Consider the following 20,536-nt stretch of genomic DNA (forward strand, 5'->3'; position numbering starts at 1 on the left):
GTGTCGGGCGACTTTAAACAGTGTAGTATGCCATGTTAAATGCCAAATTAAATGGTCTGGTGTGCCACTTTAAATGGTGACGCAGGCCAATTTAAATACCATGGTATGCCATTTAAAATGCCAAATTAAATGTTCTGGCGTGCCACCTTAAATGGTGAGACGGGCCACGAAAACAGGATAGCATACTATGTTGAATGCCAAATTAAAAGGTCTGGTGTGCCACTTTAAATGGTGACGAAGGCCAAATTAAATACCATGGTATGCCATTTAAAATGCCAAATTAAATGTTCTGGCGTGCCACCTTAAATGGTGAGACGGGCCACAATAAACAGCATAGCATACCATGTTGAATGCCAAATTAAATGGTCTGGTGTGCCACCTTAAATGGTGACGCAGGCCAAATTAAATACCATGGTATGCCATTTAAAATGCCAAATTAAATGGTCTGGCGTGCCACATTAAATGGTGAGGCGGGCCATGATAAACAGCATAGTATGCCATGTTGAAGGCCAAATTAAATGGTCTGGTGTGCCACCTTAAATGGTGACGCAGGCCAAATTAAATACCATGGTATGCCATTTAAAATGCCAAATTAAATTGTCTGACGTGCCACCTTAAATGGTGAGGCGGGCCATGATAAACAGCATAGTATGCCATTTAAATGCCAAATTAAATGGTCTGGTGTGCCAGACTAAATGGTGACGAAGGCCAAATTAAATACCATGGTATGCCATTTAAAATGCCAAATTAAATGTTCTGGTGTGCCACATTAAATGGTGAGGCGGGCCACAATAAACAGCATAGCATACCATGCTGAATGCCAAATTAAATGGTCTGGTGTGCCACCTTAAATGGTGACGAAGGCCAAATTAAATACCATGGTATGCCATTTAAAATGCCAAATTAAATGGTCTGGCGTGCCACCTTAAATGGTGAGACGGGCCACTATAAACTGCATAGTATGCCATGTTGAAGGCCAAATTAAATGGTCTGGTGTGCCACCTTAAATGATGACGCAGGCCAAATTAAATACCATGGTATGCCATTTAAAATGCCAAATTAAATTGTCAGGTGTGCCACCTTAAATGGTGAGGCGGGCCACAATAAACTGCATAGTATGCCATGTTGAAGGCCAAATTAAATGGTCTGGTGTGCCACATTAAATGGTGTCGCAGGCCAAATTGAATAGCATGGTATGCCACTTATAATGTTAAATTAAATGGTCAGGTGTGCCACTTTAAATGGTGAGGCAGGCCACAATAAACAGCATAGCATACCATGTTGAATGCCAAATTAAATGGTCTGGTGTGCCACCTTAAATGGTGACGCAGGCCATGTTAAATAGCATGGTATGCCATTTATAATGTTAAATTAAATGGTCAGGTGTGCCACTTTAAATGGTGAGGTGGGCCACAATAAACAGCATAGCATACCATATTGAATGCCAAATTAAATAGTCTGGTATGCCACAATAAATAGCGAGGCGGGCCACTATAAACTGCATAGTATACCGTGTTAAATGCCAAAATCAAATGGGGTGGTATGCCAAATTAAATGGGGTGGCAGGCCACTTTAAAAAGAGCAAAATGCCATTTAAATATACATTAAATAACGATGTATGACACCGTGACATCCCTCCACATTTTGAACACCTATTCACGGGACTTTCACTGGAAAACCCGTGCCTTTTTGCTTCATCGGCTGCTGGAACTCACTTCGGCCTATTAGGGGCCCGGGGTGGGGGGGTGGGGTGGGGGCCACACGGAAATAATTCATGCTGGGATCAGCAATAAAAATACAGCATTTAGGTAGAAAGGGGGTTGGTGAAATATTAACATTCAAACATCTGACATGGGCTCATGGGAACTGCAATTCACTCACAATCCTTATGTGTTTTCTTTGTTTAATGCATTCTAAATTGTAAAATATGGTAAGTAAGAGGTGGCTAACAATACAGCTAATAGAAGAACACTACTGTACCCATAAAGTCCTCGAAAAACATCCAAAAGGTGCCAACAATACTTTGTTTACATGTGGTGACCTGAATATTAAAGTATTAGGGATTTTGTTATTATAAGCGCTAACGCAGACGGACTATTTCAGCCAAGCTAAATAGTTTATGCTGCTATATTGACATATTGAGCTGCTTTGCCTCTGAGTTGGTGAAAGTTAATTCTAGGTTATAAATCATGTAGAAGGTTGTGGACATAAACCCAGGATTATGATGAATTGTTGATGTAAAAGGGAAGATATAAACATCCCATCAGTCTCTATCCAAGTGAGAGCAGACATTGTACAGTAAGTGATTGTTTTATTATGTTTGTAAATCTTGTTTGGCACATAGCGATTCCGCTACATGATGCGAAGTGTTTGACTAAAGCTGCATCTGTTTCGCACACAGCTTCTCAAACTTGTAGATCATCCTCCTTATATTCAGGCTCAAAAATAGAAATGTTTGGATCATCATTTGTCCCAAAGTAGTCTTTGTTGTATCTCATCAAGTCTGCCATGATTAGTAGTCTTGTTGTTGTTGAAGGGAAAGTGGACATTGACGTCGAGTCTGTGACATTAATACGCTGCCGTAATGCTTAAAATGATGAAAATATCTAAATATGACATGTTATTATGAATGTTATTAGATACTACATAAATACTTACAGCATGATCAAAATATGTAAATATTGCATGTTATTATGACAGTTATTAGATACTACATATATACTTATAGCATGATCAAAATATGTAAATTCCACATGATATTATGAATGTTACTAGACACTACATATATACTTACAGCATCATCAAAATATGTAAATATTACATGTTATTATGAATGTTACTAGATACTACATATATGCTTACAGCATGGTCAAAATATGTAAATATTCCTTGTTATTATGAATGTTACTAGATATTACATATATATTTACAGCATGATCAAAATATGTAAATATTACTTGTTATTATGAATGTTACTAGAAATGATATATATATATATATATATATATATATATATATATATATATATATACTTAGAGCATGATCAAAATATGTAAATATTACTTGTTATTATGAATGTTACTAGATACTACATATATACTTACAGCATGATCAAAATATGTAAATATTACTTGTTTTTGTGAATGTTACTAGAAATTATATATATATACTTAGAGCATGATCAAAATATGTAAATATTACTTGTTATTATGAATGTTACTAGATACTACGTATATACTTACAGCATGATCAGAATATGTAAATACTACATGTTATTGTGAATGTTACTAGATACTACATACATACTTACAGCATGATCAAAATATGTAAATATTACATGTTATTATGAATGTTACTAGATACTACATATATGCTTACAGCATGATCAAAATATGTAAATATTACTTGTTATTGTGAATGTTACTAGATACTACTTATAGTTTCTGGATCATGATTTGTCCCAAAGCTGTCAGAAGTGCTACTGACAGTTTGGTTATGTTTGGGTTTTCCTGTGTTTAGAATCACTTCCTGTCCTGGTGCTCTTATTTTGTCGATGTTTCCTGTTTGGTCCCTGTGTTGTTCAGCACCTTTTCTTTTTCTTTCCCATGTCCCGTCAGCACACCTGTTCCTTGTTTAATTAGTTCTGTTTAGTTCCACCTGGGTCTCTCCTTAAGTGTTGGGTCCTTCTCTTCCTTTTTCCTCGGAGACTGATGCTAAGTGTTCCTTGTAAGTAATACATGTTTTTTTACTTGCATTCCGCCCGCCATTTTCCGCATCACCCCACCATGACCAAAGTAGTCTTTTTTGTCTCTCAAGTCTGCCATGACTAGTAGCCTTGTTGTTGTTGAAGGGAAAGTGAGCGTTGTGATGTGTCTGTGAAATTAATACGCCTCTGTATACTCAAAATAGGCCAAATGCGTACAAATTACATGTTATTATGAATGTTACTAGATACTACACATATATTTACAGCATATTTAAAATATGTAAATATTACATGTTATTATGAATGTTACTAGATACTTCATATACACTTACAGCATGATCAAAATATGTAAATATTACATGTTATTGTGAATGTTACTAGCTACTACATATATACTTACAGTGTGTAAATAAAACGTTTTTAGATGTTTTTTTTAGAGCGCTTTATAGGCAGAATGGAGCAAATCTGTTGTTAGCTGACTTTTGCTAACATGTGTTCACTATTTAGAATATATTAAAAAACATAAGGATTGTGAATGATGGACAAGAATCCCAAAAAAAGCAGTTCCCCTTTTAAATATTTTGACAAACATTTTAGGTGTTTTTTATTCGTGTTTTTATGTTTTCCTTCAAGGTGTTAGTTTGTGTCCGTGGGAGTTTTTGAAGTGCATTTGTGAGGTCAGAGGTCACTGTTATGTGATGTAGCTTGTTTTGTTTTCGTAAGAGTTGCCCAGTTGTCGTTTTGTTTTCTAACACATCTCATTTGCACGTACTGCACTACGTACTTGTAGTGTTTAGACGACGCTGTGTTGCCTCATCCAGGAAGTAGTTGCCATTAACTTGAATGGGCCAATTTTGTCTTTTGTTGAGCCCTACAAAGTGTTTCAACTGTAAATATTGTACTTATTGCACACTAGACCAAGGGTCCCAAAAATTTTTGACTCGGGGGGGCGTTAAAAAAAATATGGCCTGGGTGTGTGTGTGTGTGTGTGTGTGTGTGTGTGTGTGTGTGTGTGTGTGTGTGTGTGTGTATGTGTGTGTGTGTGTGTGTGTGTGTGTGTGTGTGTGTGTGTATGTTTGTATAAATATGTGTGAATTATTATACATGTGTGTATGTGTGTATGAGTGTGTGTGTGTGTGTGTGTATATATTTATGTTTGTATAAATATGTGTGAATTATTATATGTATGTGTGTGTGTGTATATATTTATGTTTGTATAAATGTGTGTGAATTATTAAATGTGTGTGTGTTTGTGTGTGTGTGTGTATATTTATGTTTGTATAAATGTGTGTGAATTATTATGTGTGTGTGTATATATATGTATGTTTGTATAAATGTGTGTGAAGTATTATATGTGTGTGAGATGATGTGTGTGTGTGTGTGTGTGTATATATATTCATGTTTGTATAAATGTGTGTGAATTATTATATGTGTGTGTGTGTGTGTGTTTGTGTATATATATATTTATGTTTGTATAAATGTGTGTGAATTATGTGTGTGTGATGATATGTGTGTGTGTGTGTGTGTGTATATTTATGTTTGTATAAATGTGTGTGAATTATCATGTGTGTGTGTGTGTCTGTGTATATTTATGTTTGTATAAATGTGTGTGAATTATAATGTGTGTGATGATGTGTGTATGTGTGTGTGTGTGTGTGTGTATATATATATTTATGTTTGTATAAATGTGTGTGAATTATTATAAGTGTGTGATGATGTGTGTGTGCATATATATATATATATATATATATACATACATACACACACACATATATATATATATATATATGTATATATATATATATATATATATATATATATATATATATATATATATATATATATATATATATATATATATATATATATATATATATATATATATATATATATATATATATATATATATATATATACTGAGAGTAACAAGCGGTAGAAAATGGATTAGAAAGGACATATTTAAAATATATAAATATATATATATAAAATATATATATATTTTTTTTTAGCCTGGGACTTTTTGTGGGCCAGATTTTGGACGCTGGCGGGCCAGTCCCGGAGTTTGTGGGAACCCTGCCCTGGAAATTCCACAGTAACGTGTATCTCGTTGTAGTTTTGACTACCAAATTCGCAGCTGTTGAAATCACCATGTTAAAATCGCTAACGCTAACCCGTAGCATGTCAAGGGCAAATCCAATGTAAATTAGCATCAAGCTAATGCATGTTGAGTGCCTCCTCCTTGCGTTGTTGTCATGGAAAGTTTTGACAGTCGGCTTGCTCGATACCTTGTTTCCCGGCAAGTGCTGGAACCGGTGCCGAGGCTGCAAGGTATGGGAATATGTTGGAGGCATAAAATAGTCCGAGGTGTTTTGGTTTAAGGAACACTCAAAGTTCAGAGGGTACCGTGAGTTAGTCCCTAAAACATCCTCTCCGTGGTCCTCCAATAGTCCGGTTTTTGGGGCACGTCGACGTCAGACGCTGGCGCAGCGTTGTGAGGGAGGCTGGCACGGTGGCGGGCACGCCATCTGCCCGTGGAAGCTGCTGATGCCCTGCCGTCTGCCCGCCGCCGCCGCCGCCTCGTTGCCTCCCAGCACGTCGCAGCACAGCGACTCCACGGCGTCCAGCCGCTCGATCTGCACCAGGCGGGCCAGCAGGTCGGGGATGCTGTAGCCCGCCGTGCTCACCCTCTCGAAGAGCTGCAGGCCGTCGCTCATGCCGCCGATCTCGTCTCGCTTCAGGCCGAAGCTCTCGGCCAGGTGTCGCCACGTCTTCACCACCGCCGCCTCGCTGCTGTAGGAGGAACTCAGCATGCGGCTGGCCTTCTCCAGGCAGTCGAAGGGAAGCTCAGTGGGGCTCAGGCCTGGGGGAGGTCAACAAATTATTATGGGCCTGCTGCATTGCAAGATCACATTCACATCTTATTATGGACCTGCTGCATTGCAAGGTCCCATTCACATTTTATTATGGGCCTGCTGCATTGCAAGATCCCATTCACATCTTATCATGGGCCTGCTGCATTGCAAGCACCCATTCACATCTTATTATGGGCCTGATGCATTGCAAGATCACATTCACACCTTATTATGGGCCTGCTGCATTGCAAGATCACATTCACATCTTATTATGGGCCTGCGTAATTTGCAAGCGTACATTCACATCTTATTATGGGCCTGCGTAATTTGCAAGCGTACATTCACATCTTATTATGGGCCTGCTGCATTGCAAGCGTACATTCACATCTTATTATGGGCCTGCGTGATTTACAGGTGTCCATTCACCTCTTATTATGGGCCTGCTGCATTGCAAGATCACATTCACATCTTATTATGGGCCTGCGTAATTTGCAAGCGTACATTCACATCTTATTATGGGCCTGCGTAATTTGCAAGCGTACATTCACATCTTATTATGGGCCTCCTGCATTGCAAGCGTACATTCACATCTAATTATGGGCCTGCGTGATTTGCAGGTGTCCATTCACCTCTTATTATGGGTCTGCTGCATTGCAAGCACCCATTTACATCTTAAGGGCCTGCTGCATTGCAAGCACCCATTCACATCTTATTATGGGCCTGCTGCATTGCAAGCAAGCGTACATTCACATGTTATTATGGGCTTGCGTGATTTGCAAGTGTCCATTCACATCTTATTATGGGTCTGCTGCATTGCAAGCGGCCATTCATATCTTATTATGGGCCTGCTGCATTGCAAGTGCCCATTCACATCTTACTATGAACCTGCTGCATTGCAAGCACCCATTCACATCTTATTATGGGCCTGCTGCATTGCAAGCGTACATTCACATCTTATTATGGGCCTGCTGCATTGCAAGCGTACATTCACATCTTATTATGGGCCTGCTGCATTGCAAGCGCCCATTCACATCTTATTGTGGGCCTGCTGCATTGCAAGCGCCCGTTCACATGCTGCTTAGCAGCCCAGTCATGGGCTAGTTTCTTAGCATTAGCAGGCTAGTTAGTAACATTAACATGCTAACATTTTTGTGCAAATTTCACACCTTGTTCTCTAATTCCGCAGCTTTACAGTCATATAACTTGGTATTTGAACCATGCTAACTGTTAGCACGCTAACATTAAAGTGCTAGCTTTTTCAGCTATTTTTTCAACCATTTACCCTTGAGTCATATAATTTGGAATGTAACACTTGTTAACTTTTAGTATGCTAACATTAAAGTGCAAACTTTTTTTGTTGTTGCACATTTCACGCCTTGTTCTCTAATTCTGCAGTCATATAACTTGGTATGTGAAACATGCTAACTCTTAGCCTGTTTACGTTAGCATGCTAACATTAAAGTGCTAACTTTTTTTTGCAAATTTCACACCTTTTTCTCCAACTCAGCAGCCATACACCTTACAGTCATATAACTTGGTATATGAAACATGCTAACTTATAGCATGTTTACGTTAACATGCTATCATTAAAGTGCTAACTTGTTTTTGCAAATTTCACAATTTTTTCTCTAACTCAGCAGCCATACACCTTACAGTCATATAACTTGGTATATGAAACACGCTAACTTATAGCATGTTTACGTTAGCATGCTAACATTAAAGTGCTAGCTTTTTGAGCCATTTTGCAACCGTGTACCCTAGAGTCATATAACTTGGAATGTGACACTTGCTAACTGTTAGCATGTTAACATTAAAGTGCTAACTTTTTTTTGCAAGTTTTACACCTTGTTCTCTAATTCCGTAGTCATATAACTTGGTATGTGAAACATGCTAACTCTTAGCCTGTTTACGTTAGAATGCTATCATTAAAGTGCTAACCTTTTTTTGCAATTTTCACAAATGTTTCTCTAACTCAGCAGCCATACACCTTACAGTCATATAACTTGGTATATGAAACATGCTAACTTATAGCATGCTTACGTTAACATGCTATCATTAAAGTGCTAACTTTTTTTGCAAATTTCACAAATTTTTCTCTAACTCAGCAGCCATACAACTTGGTATATGAAACATGCTAACTTATACTATGTTTACATTAGCATGCTAACATTAAAGTGCTAGCTTTTTGAGCTCATTTTGCAACCGTTTACCCTAGAGTCATATAACTTGGAATGTGACACTTGTTAACTGTTAGCATGCTAACATTAAAGTGCTAACTTTTTTTTTGCAAATTTTACACCTTGTTCTCTAATTCCACAGCCATACATCTTTACAGTTGTACTACTTTGTATTTGATCCATGTTAACTGTTAGCATGCTAACATTAAAGTTCTAACTTTTTTTTTGCAAATTTCACACCTTGTTCTCTATTTCCGCAGTCATATACCTTGGTATGTGAAACATGCTAAACCTTAGCATGTTTACGTTAGCATGCTAACATTAAAGTGCTAGCTTTTTGAGCTCATTTTGCAACCGTTTACCCAAGAGTCGTATAACTTGGAATGTGATCCTTGTTAACTGTTAGCATGCTAACATTAAAGTGCTAACTTTACGTTATTTTTTTTTGCAAATTTCACTGTCATAATCCGCTGCCCGGATCATGTCATATTTTGGTTTTGTTCCGTTTTTGTAACGTATTCTGTTGGTGTTTGACTTCCTTAGTTCCTTGTTTGTTTTGTTACCATAGTCACGCAATTGTTTTCACCTGTCACTTGCTCCTGACGTGCACCTGTGGTTACTGATTGCTGCCCTGATTTAAGCCGGCCTCCTGTGTTCTTTCGTTCTCGCTTCCTAGTTTCTGTTCCATGCTACAGGTGACCACGTTGATTTCCGACTGGTAAAACTATTTTTGTACTTGCTAGCTTCCACGCTATGCTTCCTGTTTCCTAGCTCCCATGCTAGCTCTTTGTTTTGCCTGTTTATGCCTAGTGCAAGTTTTTCTGTTCTTAGTCTGTTTTTTAGTGTGAAAAAATAATCATTTTTTACCTTCACGCTGTGTCCAAGTCCGACTGCATAATTGAGAGAACGAACCACGATGCCAGCGAACCGTCACTTTCACATATTTTTCTTTAATTCCGCCGCCATACACCTTACAGTCATATAACTCTGTATGTGAACCATGCTAACAGTTAGGATGTTTACGTTAGCATGTTAACATCAAAGTGCTAGCTTTCTGAGCTAATTTTGCAAACGTTTACCCTAGAGTCATATAACTTGGTAAGTAAAACTTGTCAACTGCTAGCATGCTATTGTTAGAATGATAGTATACGAATATTAATATGCTAACTTTTTAGTTATGTTTATGTATTTTTTTCCTCTAATTAGACAGCCATACACCTTTTACAGTAAAAAATATATATATCTAAAAAAGCTTGCATTTTAATGTTGGCATGCTAATGTAAACATGCTAAACGTTAGCATGTTTCACATAGCAAGTAATATGACTGTAAAGTGTCTGGCTGCGGAATTAGACAAAAAGGTATGAAATTTGCCAAAGAATGTAGCACTTTAATGTTAGCATGCTAGCATGCTAATTGTTTTTGCAAATTTCACACCTTTTTGTCTAATTCCGCAGCCAGACACTTTACAGTCATTGTTGGTGTGGATGATACACATCATATTGTTGATGTAGATGATACACATCATGTTATTGATGTTGATGATACACATCATATTGTTGATGTAGATGATACACATCATATTGTTGATGTAGATGATACACATCATATTGTTGATATGGATGATACACATCATATTGTTGATGTAGATGATACACATCATATTGTTAATGTAGATGATACACATCATGTTATTGATGTTGATGATACACATCATATTGTTGATGTAGATGATACACATCATATTGTTGATGAAGATGATACACATCATATTGTTGATGTAGATGATACACATCATGTTATTGATGTAGATAATACACATCATATTGTTGATGTAGATGATACACATCATATTGTTGATGTAGATGATACACATCATATTGTTGATGTAGATAATACACATCATATTGTTGATGTAGATGATACACATCATGTTGTTGATGTAGATGATACAAATTCAATATTGATGTAGATGATACACATCATATTGTTGATGTAGATGATACTAATCATGTTGTTGATGTAGATGATACAAATTCAATATTGATGTAGATGATACACATCATATTGTTGATGTAGATGATGCACATCATGTTATTGATGTAGATGATACACATCATATTGTTGATGTAGATGATACACATCATATTGTTGATGTAGATGATACACATCATGTTGTTGATGTAAATGATACACATCATGTTGTTGATGTAGATGATACACATCATATTGTTGATGTAGATGATACACATCATATTGTTGATGTAGATAATACACATCATATTGTTGATGTAGATGATACACATCATATTGTTGATGTAGATGATACACATCATATGTTTGATGTAGATGATACACATCATACTGTTGATGTAGATGATACACATCATATTGTTGATGTAGATGATACACATCATATTGTTGATGTAGATGATACACATCATGTTGTTGATGTAGATGATACAAATTCAATATTGATGTAGATGATACACATCATATTGTTGATGTAGATGATACACATCATGTTGTTGATGTAGATGATACAAATTCAATATTGATGTAGATGATACACATCATATTGTTGATGTAGATGATGCACATCATGTTATTGATGTAGATGATACACATCATATTGTTGATGTAGATGATACACATCATATTGTTGATGTAGATGATACACATCATATTGTTGATGTAGATGATACACATCATGTTGTTGATGTAGATGATACAAATTCAATATTGATGTAGATGATACACATCATATTGTTGATGTAGATGATACACATCATATTGTTGATGTAGATGATACACATCATGTTATTGATGTTGATGATACACATCATATTGTTGATGTAGATGATGCACATCATGTTATTGATGTAGATGATACACATCATATTGTTGATGTAGATGATACACATCATATTGTTGATGTAGATGATACACATCATATTGTTGATGTAGATGATACACATCATATTGTTGATGTAGATGATACACATCATGTTGTTGATGCAGATGATACACATTATATTGTTGATGTAGAGGATACACATCATGTTGTTGATGTAGATGATACACATCATGTTGTTGATGTAGATGATACACATCATGTTGTTGATGTAGATGATACACATCATATTGTTGATGTAGATGATACACATCATGTTATTGATGTAGATGATACACATCATATTGTTGATGTAGATGATACACATCATATTGTTGATGTAGACGATACACATCATGTTGTTGATGTAGGTGATACACATCATATTGTTGATGTAGATGATACACATCATATTGTTGATGTAGATCAGGGGTCACCAACCTTTTTGAAACCAAGAGCTACTTCTTGGGTATTGATTAATGCGAAGGGCTACCAGTTTGATACACACTTAAAAAATAACGAATTTGCTCAATTTACTTTTAATAAATATATATATATATATTTATATATATAATAAATACATCTATATCTATATCTATCTATATATATATATATATATATATATATATATATATATATATATATATAGAGATATATATATATATATAGATATATATATATATATATATATATATATATATATATATATATATATATATATATATATATATATATATATACCGGTATATAAAAAATGGGTATTTCTGTCCGTCATTCCGTTGTACATTTTTTTTCCTTTTACGGAAGGTTTTTTGTAGAGAATAAATGATGAAAAAAATACTTAATTCAACGGTTTAAAAGAGGAGAAAACACGAAAAAAAATTAAAATTAAATTTTGAAACATAGTTTATCTTCAATTTTGACTCTTTAAAATTCAAAATTCGACCGAATAAGAGAAAAGGAAAAACTAGCTAATTTGAATCTTTTTGAAAAAATAAAAAAATAATAATTCATGGAACATCATTAGTAATTTTTCCTGATTAAGATGAATTTAAAATGTTGATGACATGTTTTAAGTAGGTTAAAATCCAATCTGCACTTTGTTAGATATATAACAAATTGGACTAAGCGATATTTCTAACAAAGACAAATCATTATTTCTTCTAGATTTTCCAGAACAAAAATGTTAAAAGAAATTCAAAAGACTTTGAAATAAGATTTAAATTTGATTCTACAGATTTTCTAGATTTGCCAAAATATTTTTATCTTATATTAATCATAAAAAGAAATATCTCACAAATATACTTTGTCGAAAAAACGGAAGCTAAAATGAAGAATTAAATTAAAATGTACTAATTATTCTTTACAATAACAAAAATATATTTACTTGAACATTGATTTAAATTGTCAGAAAAGAAGAGGAAGGAATTTAAAAGGTATGTGTTTAAAAATCCTAAAATCATTTTTAAGGTTGTATTTTTTTCTCTAAAATTGTCTTTCTGAAAGTTATAAGAAGCAAAGTAAAAAATAAATGAATTTTTTTAAACGAGTGAAGACCAAGTCTTTAAAATATTTTCTTGGATTTTCAAATTCTATTTGAGTTTTGTCTCTCTTAGAATTAAAAATGTCAAGAAAAGCGAGACCAGCTTGCTAGTAAATAAATACAATTAAAATAATTGAGGCAGCTCACTGGTAAGTGCTGCTATTTGAGCTATTTTTAGAACAACCCCTGATGTAGATGATACACATCATGTTGTGGATGTAGATGATCTATATCTGCTGTACGGATTTACTTTAGAAAAGAGATGTGTTGGATATTTCTCTTGTTGTCTTAATAATTGTACTTCGGTCTTGAAGGTTTCTAGTTAAAATTCCACTATGTTGCTAAAAAAAAAAAGCCAATGACTGTTGGAATGTGGAGTTGTGAAAGAATATTGCCAATAAAGGTACCCTCGGTCTTGTTGCACACGTTGGCGTACAGATCCAGGATCTTCTTCCTGCGACTCTGCAACATCTGTGCGGGAGGAGATGAGCAGGATGTGATCCGGGTCTGTCAGTAATCACATCTGGCAGATCCACATTCCTACCCCGGGGGTTTTATTGGCGCCCACTGCGGTGCTGGTGGTGCTGGTGGTGGTGCCGATGATGTGGTTGACACCGCCCGTGTGGCCGGGACTCGGGAGGTTGCGGGCCACGTAGGCGGTCCCGTTGCAGCCGTGGTCCGGGTCCAGGAGGCCCAGAGAGAGCAGGCAGAGGTCGGGCTTGTTCCCCAGGTTGAGCAGGCCCAGGGTGGGGTTCAGGTTGTTGGCGTCGAGCGAGCCTTGCTTCTCCAAGGACGAATCCTCATCGCTGTCCATGCTGCGACTCAGCAGCTGCTCGTTCTCTGACGAGGCGTCGTTTTCACTGCCAAACAATTACACAACCCAAGCCTAAAATAGACATTTTATTTTCCTGGTAAACAGATAACCATAATAACTAGATCAGGGGTCGGGAACCTTTATGGCTGAGAGAGCCAAGAAGCCGAATATTTTCAAATGTATTTCCCTAAGAGCCATATAATATTTTTTTTAAACACTGAACACAATTAAACGCGTGCATTTTTAAGTAAGACCAACATTTTCAGAGTATAATTGGGTTCTTATTCTTTGTTATAACGTTGTTATTCTGAAGCAAACTGTGGAGGGGGCGTGGCCTGTGGGCCTGCAGCAAAGCGGGACGTTGCCAGGACCGGCCTCGAAATCAGCGACAGGTGCGTAGACGGCCCACCTGGGCCTTTTTTATCTAATCACCTATCGCTCTGTTATAAGCAGCAGCCAGGAGGAGAGACAGGGTTGGGGCTGGAGCCAGAGCGCGAGTGAGGACGAAAGAGAAAAAGACAATTGCTTGGTTGACGAGACTCTGCAGCATCGCGTGGACATCGGGGGGGGGGGGGTACCTCTGGATTGGCAGACCGGGGTGGTGGTTCCTCTCTTTAAGAAGGGGGACCGGAGGGTGTGTTCCAACTATCGTGGGATCACACTCCTCAGCCTTCCCGGTAAGGTTTATTCAGGTGTACTGGAGAGGAGGCTACGCCGGATAGTCGAACCTCGGATTCAGGGGGAACAGTGTGGTTTTCGTCCTGGTCGTGGAACTGTGGACCAGCTCTATACTCTCCGCAGGGTTCTTGAGGGTGCATGGGAGTTTGCCCAACCAGTCTACATGTGCTTTGTGGACTTGGAGAAGGCATTCGACCGTGTCCCTCGGGAAGTCCTGTGGGGAGTGCTCAGAGAGTATGGGGTATCGGACTGTCTTATTGTGGCGGTCCGCTCCCTGTATGATCAGTGCCAGAGCTTGGTCCGCATTGCCGGCAGTAAGTCGGACAAATTTCCAGTGAGGGTTGGACTCCGCCAAGGCTGTCCTTTGTCACCGATTCTGTTCATAACTTTTATGGACAGAATTTCTAGGCGCAGTCAAGGCGTTGAGGGGTTCCGGTTTGGTGACCGCAAGATTAGGTCTCTGCTTTTTGCAGATGTGGTCCTGATGGCTTCATCTGACCGGGATCTTCAGCTCTCACTGGATCGGTTCGCAGCCGAGTGTGAAGCGACCGGAATGAGAATCAGCACCTCCAAGTCCGAGTCCATGGTTCTCGCCCGGAAAAGGGTGGAATGCCATCCCCGGGTTGGGGAGGAGACCCTGCCCCAAGTGGAGGAGTTCAAGTACCTAGGAGTCTTGTTCACGAGTGGGGGAAGAGTGACTCGTGAGATCGACAGGCGGATCGGTGCGGCGTATTCAGTAATGTGGACGTTGTATCGATCTGTTGTGGTGAAGAAGGAGCTGAGCCGGAAGGCAAAGCTCTCAATTTACCGGTCGATCTACGTTCCCATCCTCACCTATGGTCATGAGCTTTGGGTCATGACCGAAAGGATAAGATCTCGGGGACAAGCGGCAGAAATGAGTTTCCTCTGCCGTGTGGCGGGGCTCTCCCTTAGAGATAGGGTGAGAAGCTCCGTCATCCGGGAGGAACTCAAAGTAAAGCCGCTGCTCCTTCACATCGAGAGGAGCCAGATGAGGTGGTTCGGGCATCTGGTCAGGATGCCACGCGAACGCCTCCCTAGGGAGGTGTTTAGGGCACGTCCAACCGGGGAAGACCCAGGACACGTTGGGAAGACTATGTCTCCCGGCTGGCCTGGGAACGCCTCGGGATCCCCCGGGAAGAGCTAGACGAAGTGGCTGGGGAGAGGGAAGTCTGGGTTTCCCTGCTTAGGCTGTTGCCCCCGCGCCCCGACCTCGGATAAGCGGAAGAAGATGGATGGAGATGGATGGATGGATGGAAAGCAACTGAGAGACTAATTGAAAAAACAACAACAATATTTTACCCTAAAACAGGCTCTCATGTCGGTGTTTGGTGGTCTGAAGAACCCCCAGGAGGGCAAGCCCAACACTAACCAATAATAAAAAAATGACTTCTTACCATTAACGCAACTTCTTGAACATAAAAATGCATGAGAATTTTTTATATTTTGAATGTTATTTTTAACACTATGATTACAAGTGGAATTATTCATTACTTATCCTATTAAGCAATGTCAGCTCAGATTAATCCGAGAGCCAGATGCAGTCATCAAAAGAGCCACATCTGGCTCTAGACCCATAGGTACCTACCCCTGAACTAGATGAACGCTCCAATGAACTGAAATCCCGGAGGTTTTTTAAGAAGTAATGTTGCTGTAACAAAGTGTTGAAGCTGGAATGGTTTGAACGGGTTGAAGAATGTGGGAATTGTGGAAGTTTGAAAAATGGATAATTTAATTTTGAATGGGAACATTTCCCGAAAAACTGGGAATTCTAGGACATCTTTAAAGGGGAACATTACCACCAGACCTGTGTAAACATCAATATATACCCTGATGTTGCAGAAAAAAGACCATATATTTTTTTAACTGATTTTCAAACTCTAAATGGGTGAATTTTGGCGAATTAAACGCCTTTCTGTTTATGCCTTTCTGAGCGACGACGTCAGAACGTGACGTCACATCGGTCATCAACGTCATTTTCCCTAGCACATCGAGTCAAATCATCTCTGTTATTTTCCGTTTTTTTGGGACAGTTTTCCGATACCTTGGAGACATCATGCCTCGTCGGTGTGTTGTCGGAGGGTGTAACAACACGATCAGGGGCGGATTCAAGTTGATTTACGTAGAATGTGCATCGATTAGCACGGCATGCTAATCGATGCTAACATGCTATTTAGGCTAGCTGTGTGCATTATGCCTCATTTGTAGCTATATTTACATCCAGCCTTTCCCTCCATCCACATTTAATGCCAAACAAACACATACCAATTGACGGATTTAAGTTGCTCCAGTGTCAAGAGATGCGAAAGTCCCTCGTTTGGTTTTTACCGGCGATGCTACGACAGAGATGGCACAGAGATGACAAGAATGTCTGGATATCCTGCGACACTCAAAGGAGATGCATTCCCAACGATAAAGTCACCGAAATCACAAAGGTGAGTGTTGTTGTTGTTGTTGTTGTTGTTATTGACTTATTGATCCAGTGTCAATGCGAAAGTCCGGATCGATTGGTCTGCACATTTTACCGGTAATGCTAACGCCGAATAGCGTCAATAGCTATTCGCTCAATAGCTTCAGTTTCTTCTTCAATTTCGTTTTCGATATCTGCCTCCATACTCCAACCATCTGTTTCAATACATGCGTATTCTGTTGAATCGCTTAAACCGCTGAAATCCGAGTCTGAATCCGAGCTAATGTCGCTATATCTTGCTGGGCTATTTGCCATTGTTTGTATTGGAATCGCTATGTGACGTCACAGGGAAATGGACAGTGGCATCGCAAAAAGCAAAAATCAAGCACTTTAAAGCTTTTTTCATGGATATTCCGGGAGATTTAAAATTATGAAAAAAAATTCGAAAAATAAAATAAGCCACTGGGAACTGATTTTTATTGGTTTTAACCCTCCTGAAATTGTGATAATGTTCCCCTTTAAGTAATTGTTGAAGTAGATTACACATTTGCCGAACAGGCTGAATATTTGAAAGTTGGAACAGTTTGAATCCGATAAAAAAATGTGGTAATTGAGGAACTTTGAAGACTGTCCCATTGATTTCAATGGGAATTTCCTGGAATTTAGGGAATTTTGGGAAAAGCTGAATTTTTCAAAAAATTATTAAGAGCATGAATGTCCTGAATGAGCTGAATTGGTTTGCATTGGAACTGTTTAAATCGTTCAAGAAATGTTGAATTAGTAACAGGGTTCAAATGAGAAATTCCTGGAATTTCGGAAAACCCGGGAATTTTTCTAGTAGTAGAGCACAATTCCTGAAGAAGCTGAATATTTTGAAGTTGGAACAGTTTGAATCAGATGAAAAATGTGGCGATTGTGGATCTTTGAAGAATGTCCCATTGATTTCAATGACAATTTCCTGGAATTTGGGGAACTTTGGGAAAAGCGGGATTTTTCAAAAAATGATTAGGAGCGCGAAAGTCCTGAATGAGCTGAATTGGTTTGTGTTGGAACTGTTTGAATCCGTCAAGAAATTTTGAATTAGTAAAAGTTTTTAGTTGAGAAATTCCTGGAATTTCGGGAAAATTGGGATTCTGTCTAGTTCCTTAACCAACTTGGTTTTTGTCCTGAATATCAAGAGTGTTTTAAACGGTTGAAATGTGAAAGAAGTCGAACTTAAGGGTGTAAATAGGTTACCCAAAAAATGAGGATTTCTGGAAATTTGTTGAATATGGAAAATGTTATTTTGAATTTCCCAGATTAGTTGAATGTGTTGAAGGTGGTAATTGTGGAAGTTTGAAAAATGACCAATGTATTTTTTATGGGGAAAATGCAACAAAAAAAAAAAGGAATTATGGGAAATCCCAGAATTTCTTTTAGAATTGTCAAAGTAGAACACACAATTCCTGAATAGGCTGAATATTTTGAAGTTGGAACAGTTTGAATCAGATGAAAAATGTTGGAAATGTGGAACTTTGAAGAATGTCCCATTGATTTCCATGGGAATTTCCTGGAATTTGGGGAATTTGGGGAAAAGCTGAATTTTTCGAAAAATTATTCAAAGCATGAATGTCCTGAATGAGCTGAATTGGTTTAAGTTGGAACTGTTTAAATCGGTCAAGAAATGTTGAATTAGTAACAGGTTTCAATTGAGAAATTCCTGGAATTTCGGAAATAAATTGAATTTTTCTAGTTGTAGAGCACACAATTCTTGAAAAGGTTGAATATTTTGAAGTTGGAACAGTTTGAATCAGATGAAAAATGTGGTAATTGTGGAACTTTTAAGATCGTCCCATTGATTTCAATGACAATTTCCTGGAATTTTGGGAAAAGCTGAATTTTTCGGAAAAATGATTAGGATCATGAATGTCCTTAATAAGCTGAATTGGTTTGCGTTGGAACTGTTTAAATCGGTCAACAAATGTTGAATTAGTAACAGTTTTTAACTGAAAAATTCCTGGAATTTCGGGAAAACCGGGAATCTTTCTAGGTATGTTTTTGTCCTGAATAAGAGGAGTGTTTCGACAATGGAACAGTTGAAATGTAAAAGAAGTCGAACTTAAGTGTGTAATTAGGTTAGCAAAAAATTGGAATTCCTAGAAATGTGTTGAAGGTGGAAAATGGTAGTTTGAATGTCCAGGATGAGTTGAATGCGTTGAAGGTGGAATGGTTTAAATTGATTGAAGAATATGGGAATTGTGGAAGTTTGGAAAATGGATAATTTAATTTTGAATGGGAACATTTTCCGAAAAAGTGGGAATTCTATGAAATCTTTAAATAATTGTTGAAGTAGATTACACATTTCCTGAACAGGCTGAATATTTTGAAGTTGGAACAGTTTGAATCCGATAAAAAATGTGGTAATTGTGGAGCTTTGAAAAATGTCCCATTCATTTTAATGGGAAATGCCTGGAAATTTGTGGAAAGGCGGGATTATTTTGAAAATGATTAAGAGCATGAATGTCCTGATTGAGCTGAATTGGTTTGCGTTGGAACTGTTTAAATCGGTCAAGAAATATCTAAGTAGTAACAGGTTTCAATTGAGAAATTCCTGGAATTTCAGAAAAAACGGGAATTTTTCTAGAAGTAGAGCACACAATTCCTGAAGATGCTGAATATTTTGAAGTCGGAACAGTTTGAATCCGATAAAAAATGTGGTAATTGTGGATCTTTGAAGAATGTCCCATTGATTTCAACAAGAATTTCCTGTAATTTTTGGAAAAGCTGAATTTTTCGGGAAAATGATTAGGAGGACAAATGTCCTTAATGAGCTGAAATGGTTAGTTTTGGAACTGTTTAAATTGGTCAAGAAATGTTGAATTAGTAACAGTTTTTAATTAAGAAATTCCTGGAATTTCGGAAAAAACGGGACTTTTTCTAGTAGTAGAGCACACAATTCCTGAAAAGGCTGAATATTTTGAAGTTGGAACAGTTTGAATCAGATGAAAAATGTGGGAATTTTGGAACTTTGAAGAATGTCCCATTGATTTCAATGTGAATATCCTGGAATTTGGGGAATTTGGGAAAAAGCTGAATTTTTTCGAAAAACGATTAGGAGAATGAATGTCCTGAATGAGCTGAATTGGATTGCGTTGGAACTGTTTAAATCGGTCAAAAAATGTTGAATTAGTAACAGTTTTTAATTGAAAAATTCCTGGAAATTTCTGAAAAACCGGGAATCTTTCAAGTTATGTTTTTGTCCTGAATAAGACGAATGTTGAATTAGTAACAGTTTTTAATTGAAAAATTCCTGGAAATTTCTGAAAAACCGGGAATCTTTCAAGTTATGTTTTTGTCCTGAATAAGACAAATGTTGAATTAGTAACAGTTTTTAATTGAAAAATTCCTGGAAATTTCTGAAAAACCGGGAATCTTTCAAGTTATGTTTTTGTCCTGAATAAGACGAG

The 20,536-nt window shown here is 37.5% G+C and overlaps 1 protein-coding gene across 1 annotated transcript in view; it reads right to left on the bottom strand.

The window, feature by feature from the left end:
* Positions 1–5,721: 5,721 nt before the first annotated feature.
* LOC133537711 (tumor necrosis factor receptor superfamily member EDAR-like) overlaps positions 5,722–20,536 on the bottom strand; it is a 69,632-nt gene continuing 54,817 nt past the window's right edge. The window contains exons 2-4 of the mRNA XM_061878803.1: positions 13,715–14,030; positions 13,578–13,641; positions 5,722–6,566 (exon numbers count right to left, since the gene is read on the bottom strand). Coding sequence (XP_061734787.1) covers positions 6,178–6,566; positions 13,578–13,641; positions 13,715–14,030 — 769 coding nt within the window. The 3' untranslated portion in view covers positions 5,722–6,177. The remainder of the gene's footprint in view (positions 6,567–13,577; positions 13,642–13,714; positions 14,031–20,536) is intronic.

The sequence above is a fragment of the Nerophis ophidion genome, linkage group LG19, assembly GCF_033978795.1.
Source record: "Nerophis ophidion isolate RoL-2023_Sa linkage group LG19, RoL_Noph_v1.0, whole genome shotgun sequence".
NCBI lineage: Eukaryota > Metazoa > Chordata > Actinopteri > Syngnathiformes > Syngnathidae > Nerophis > Nerophis ophidion.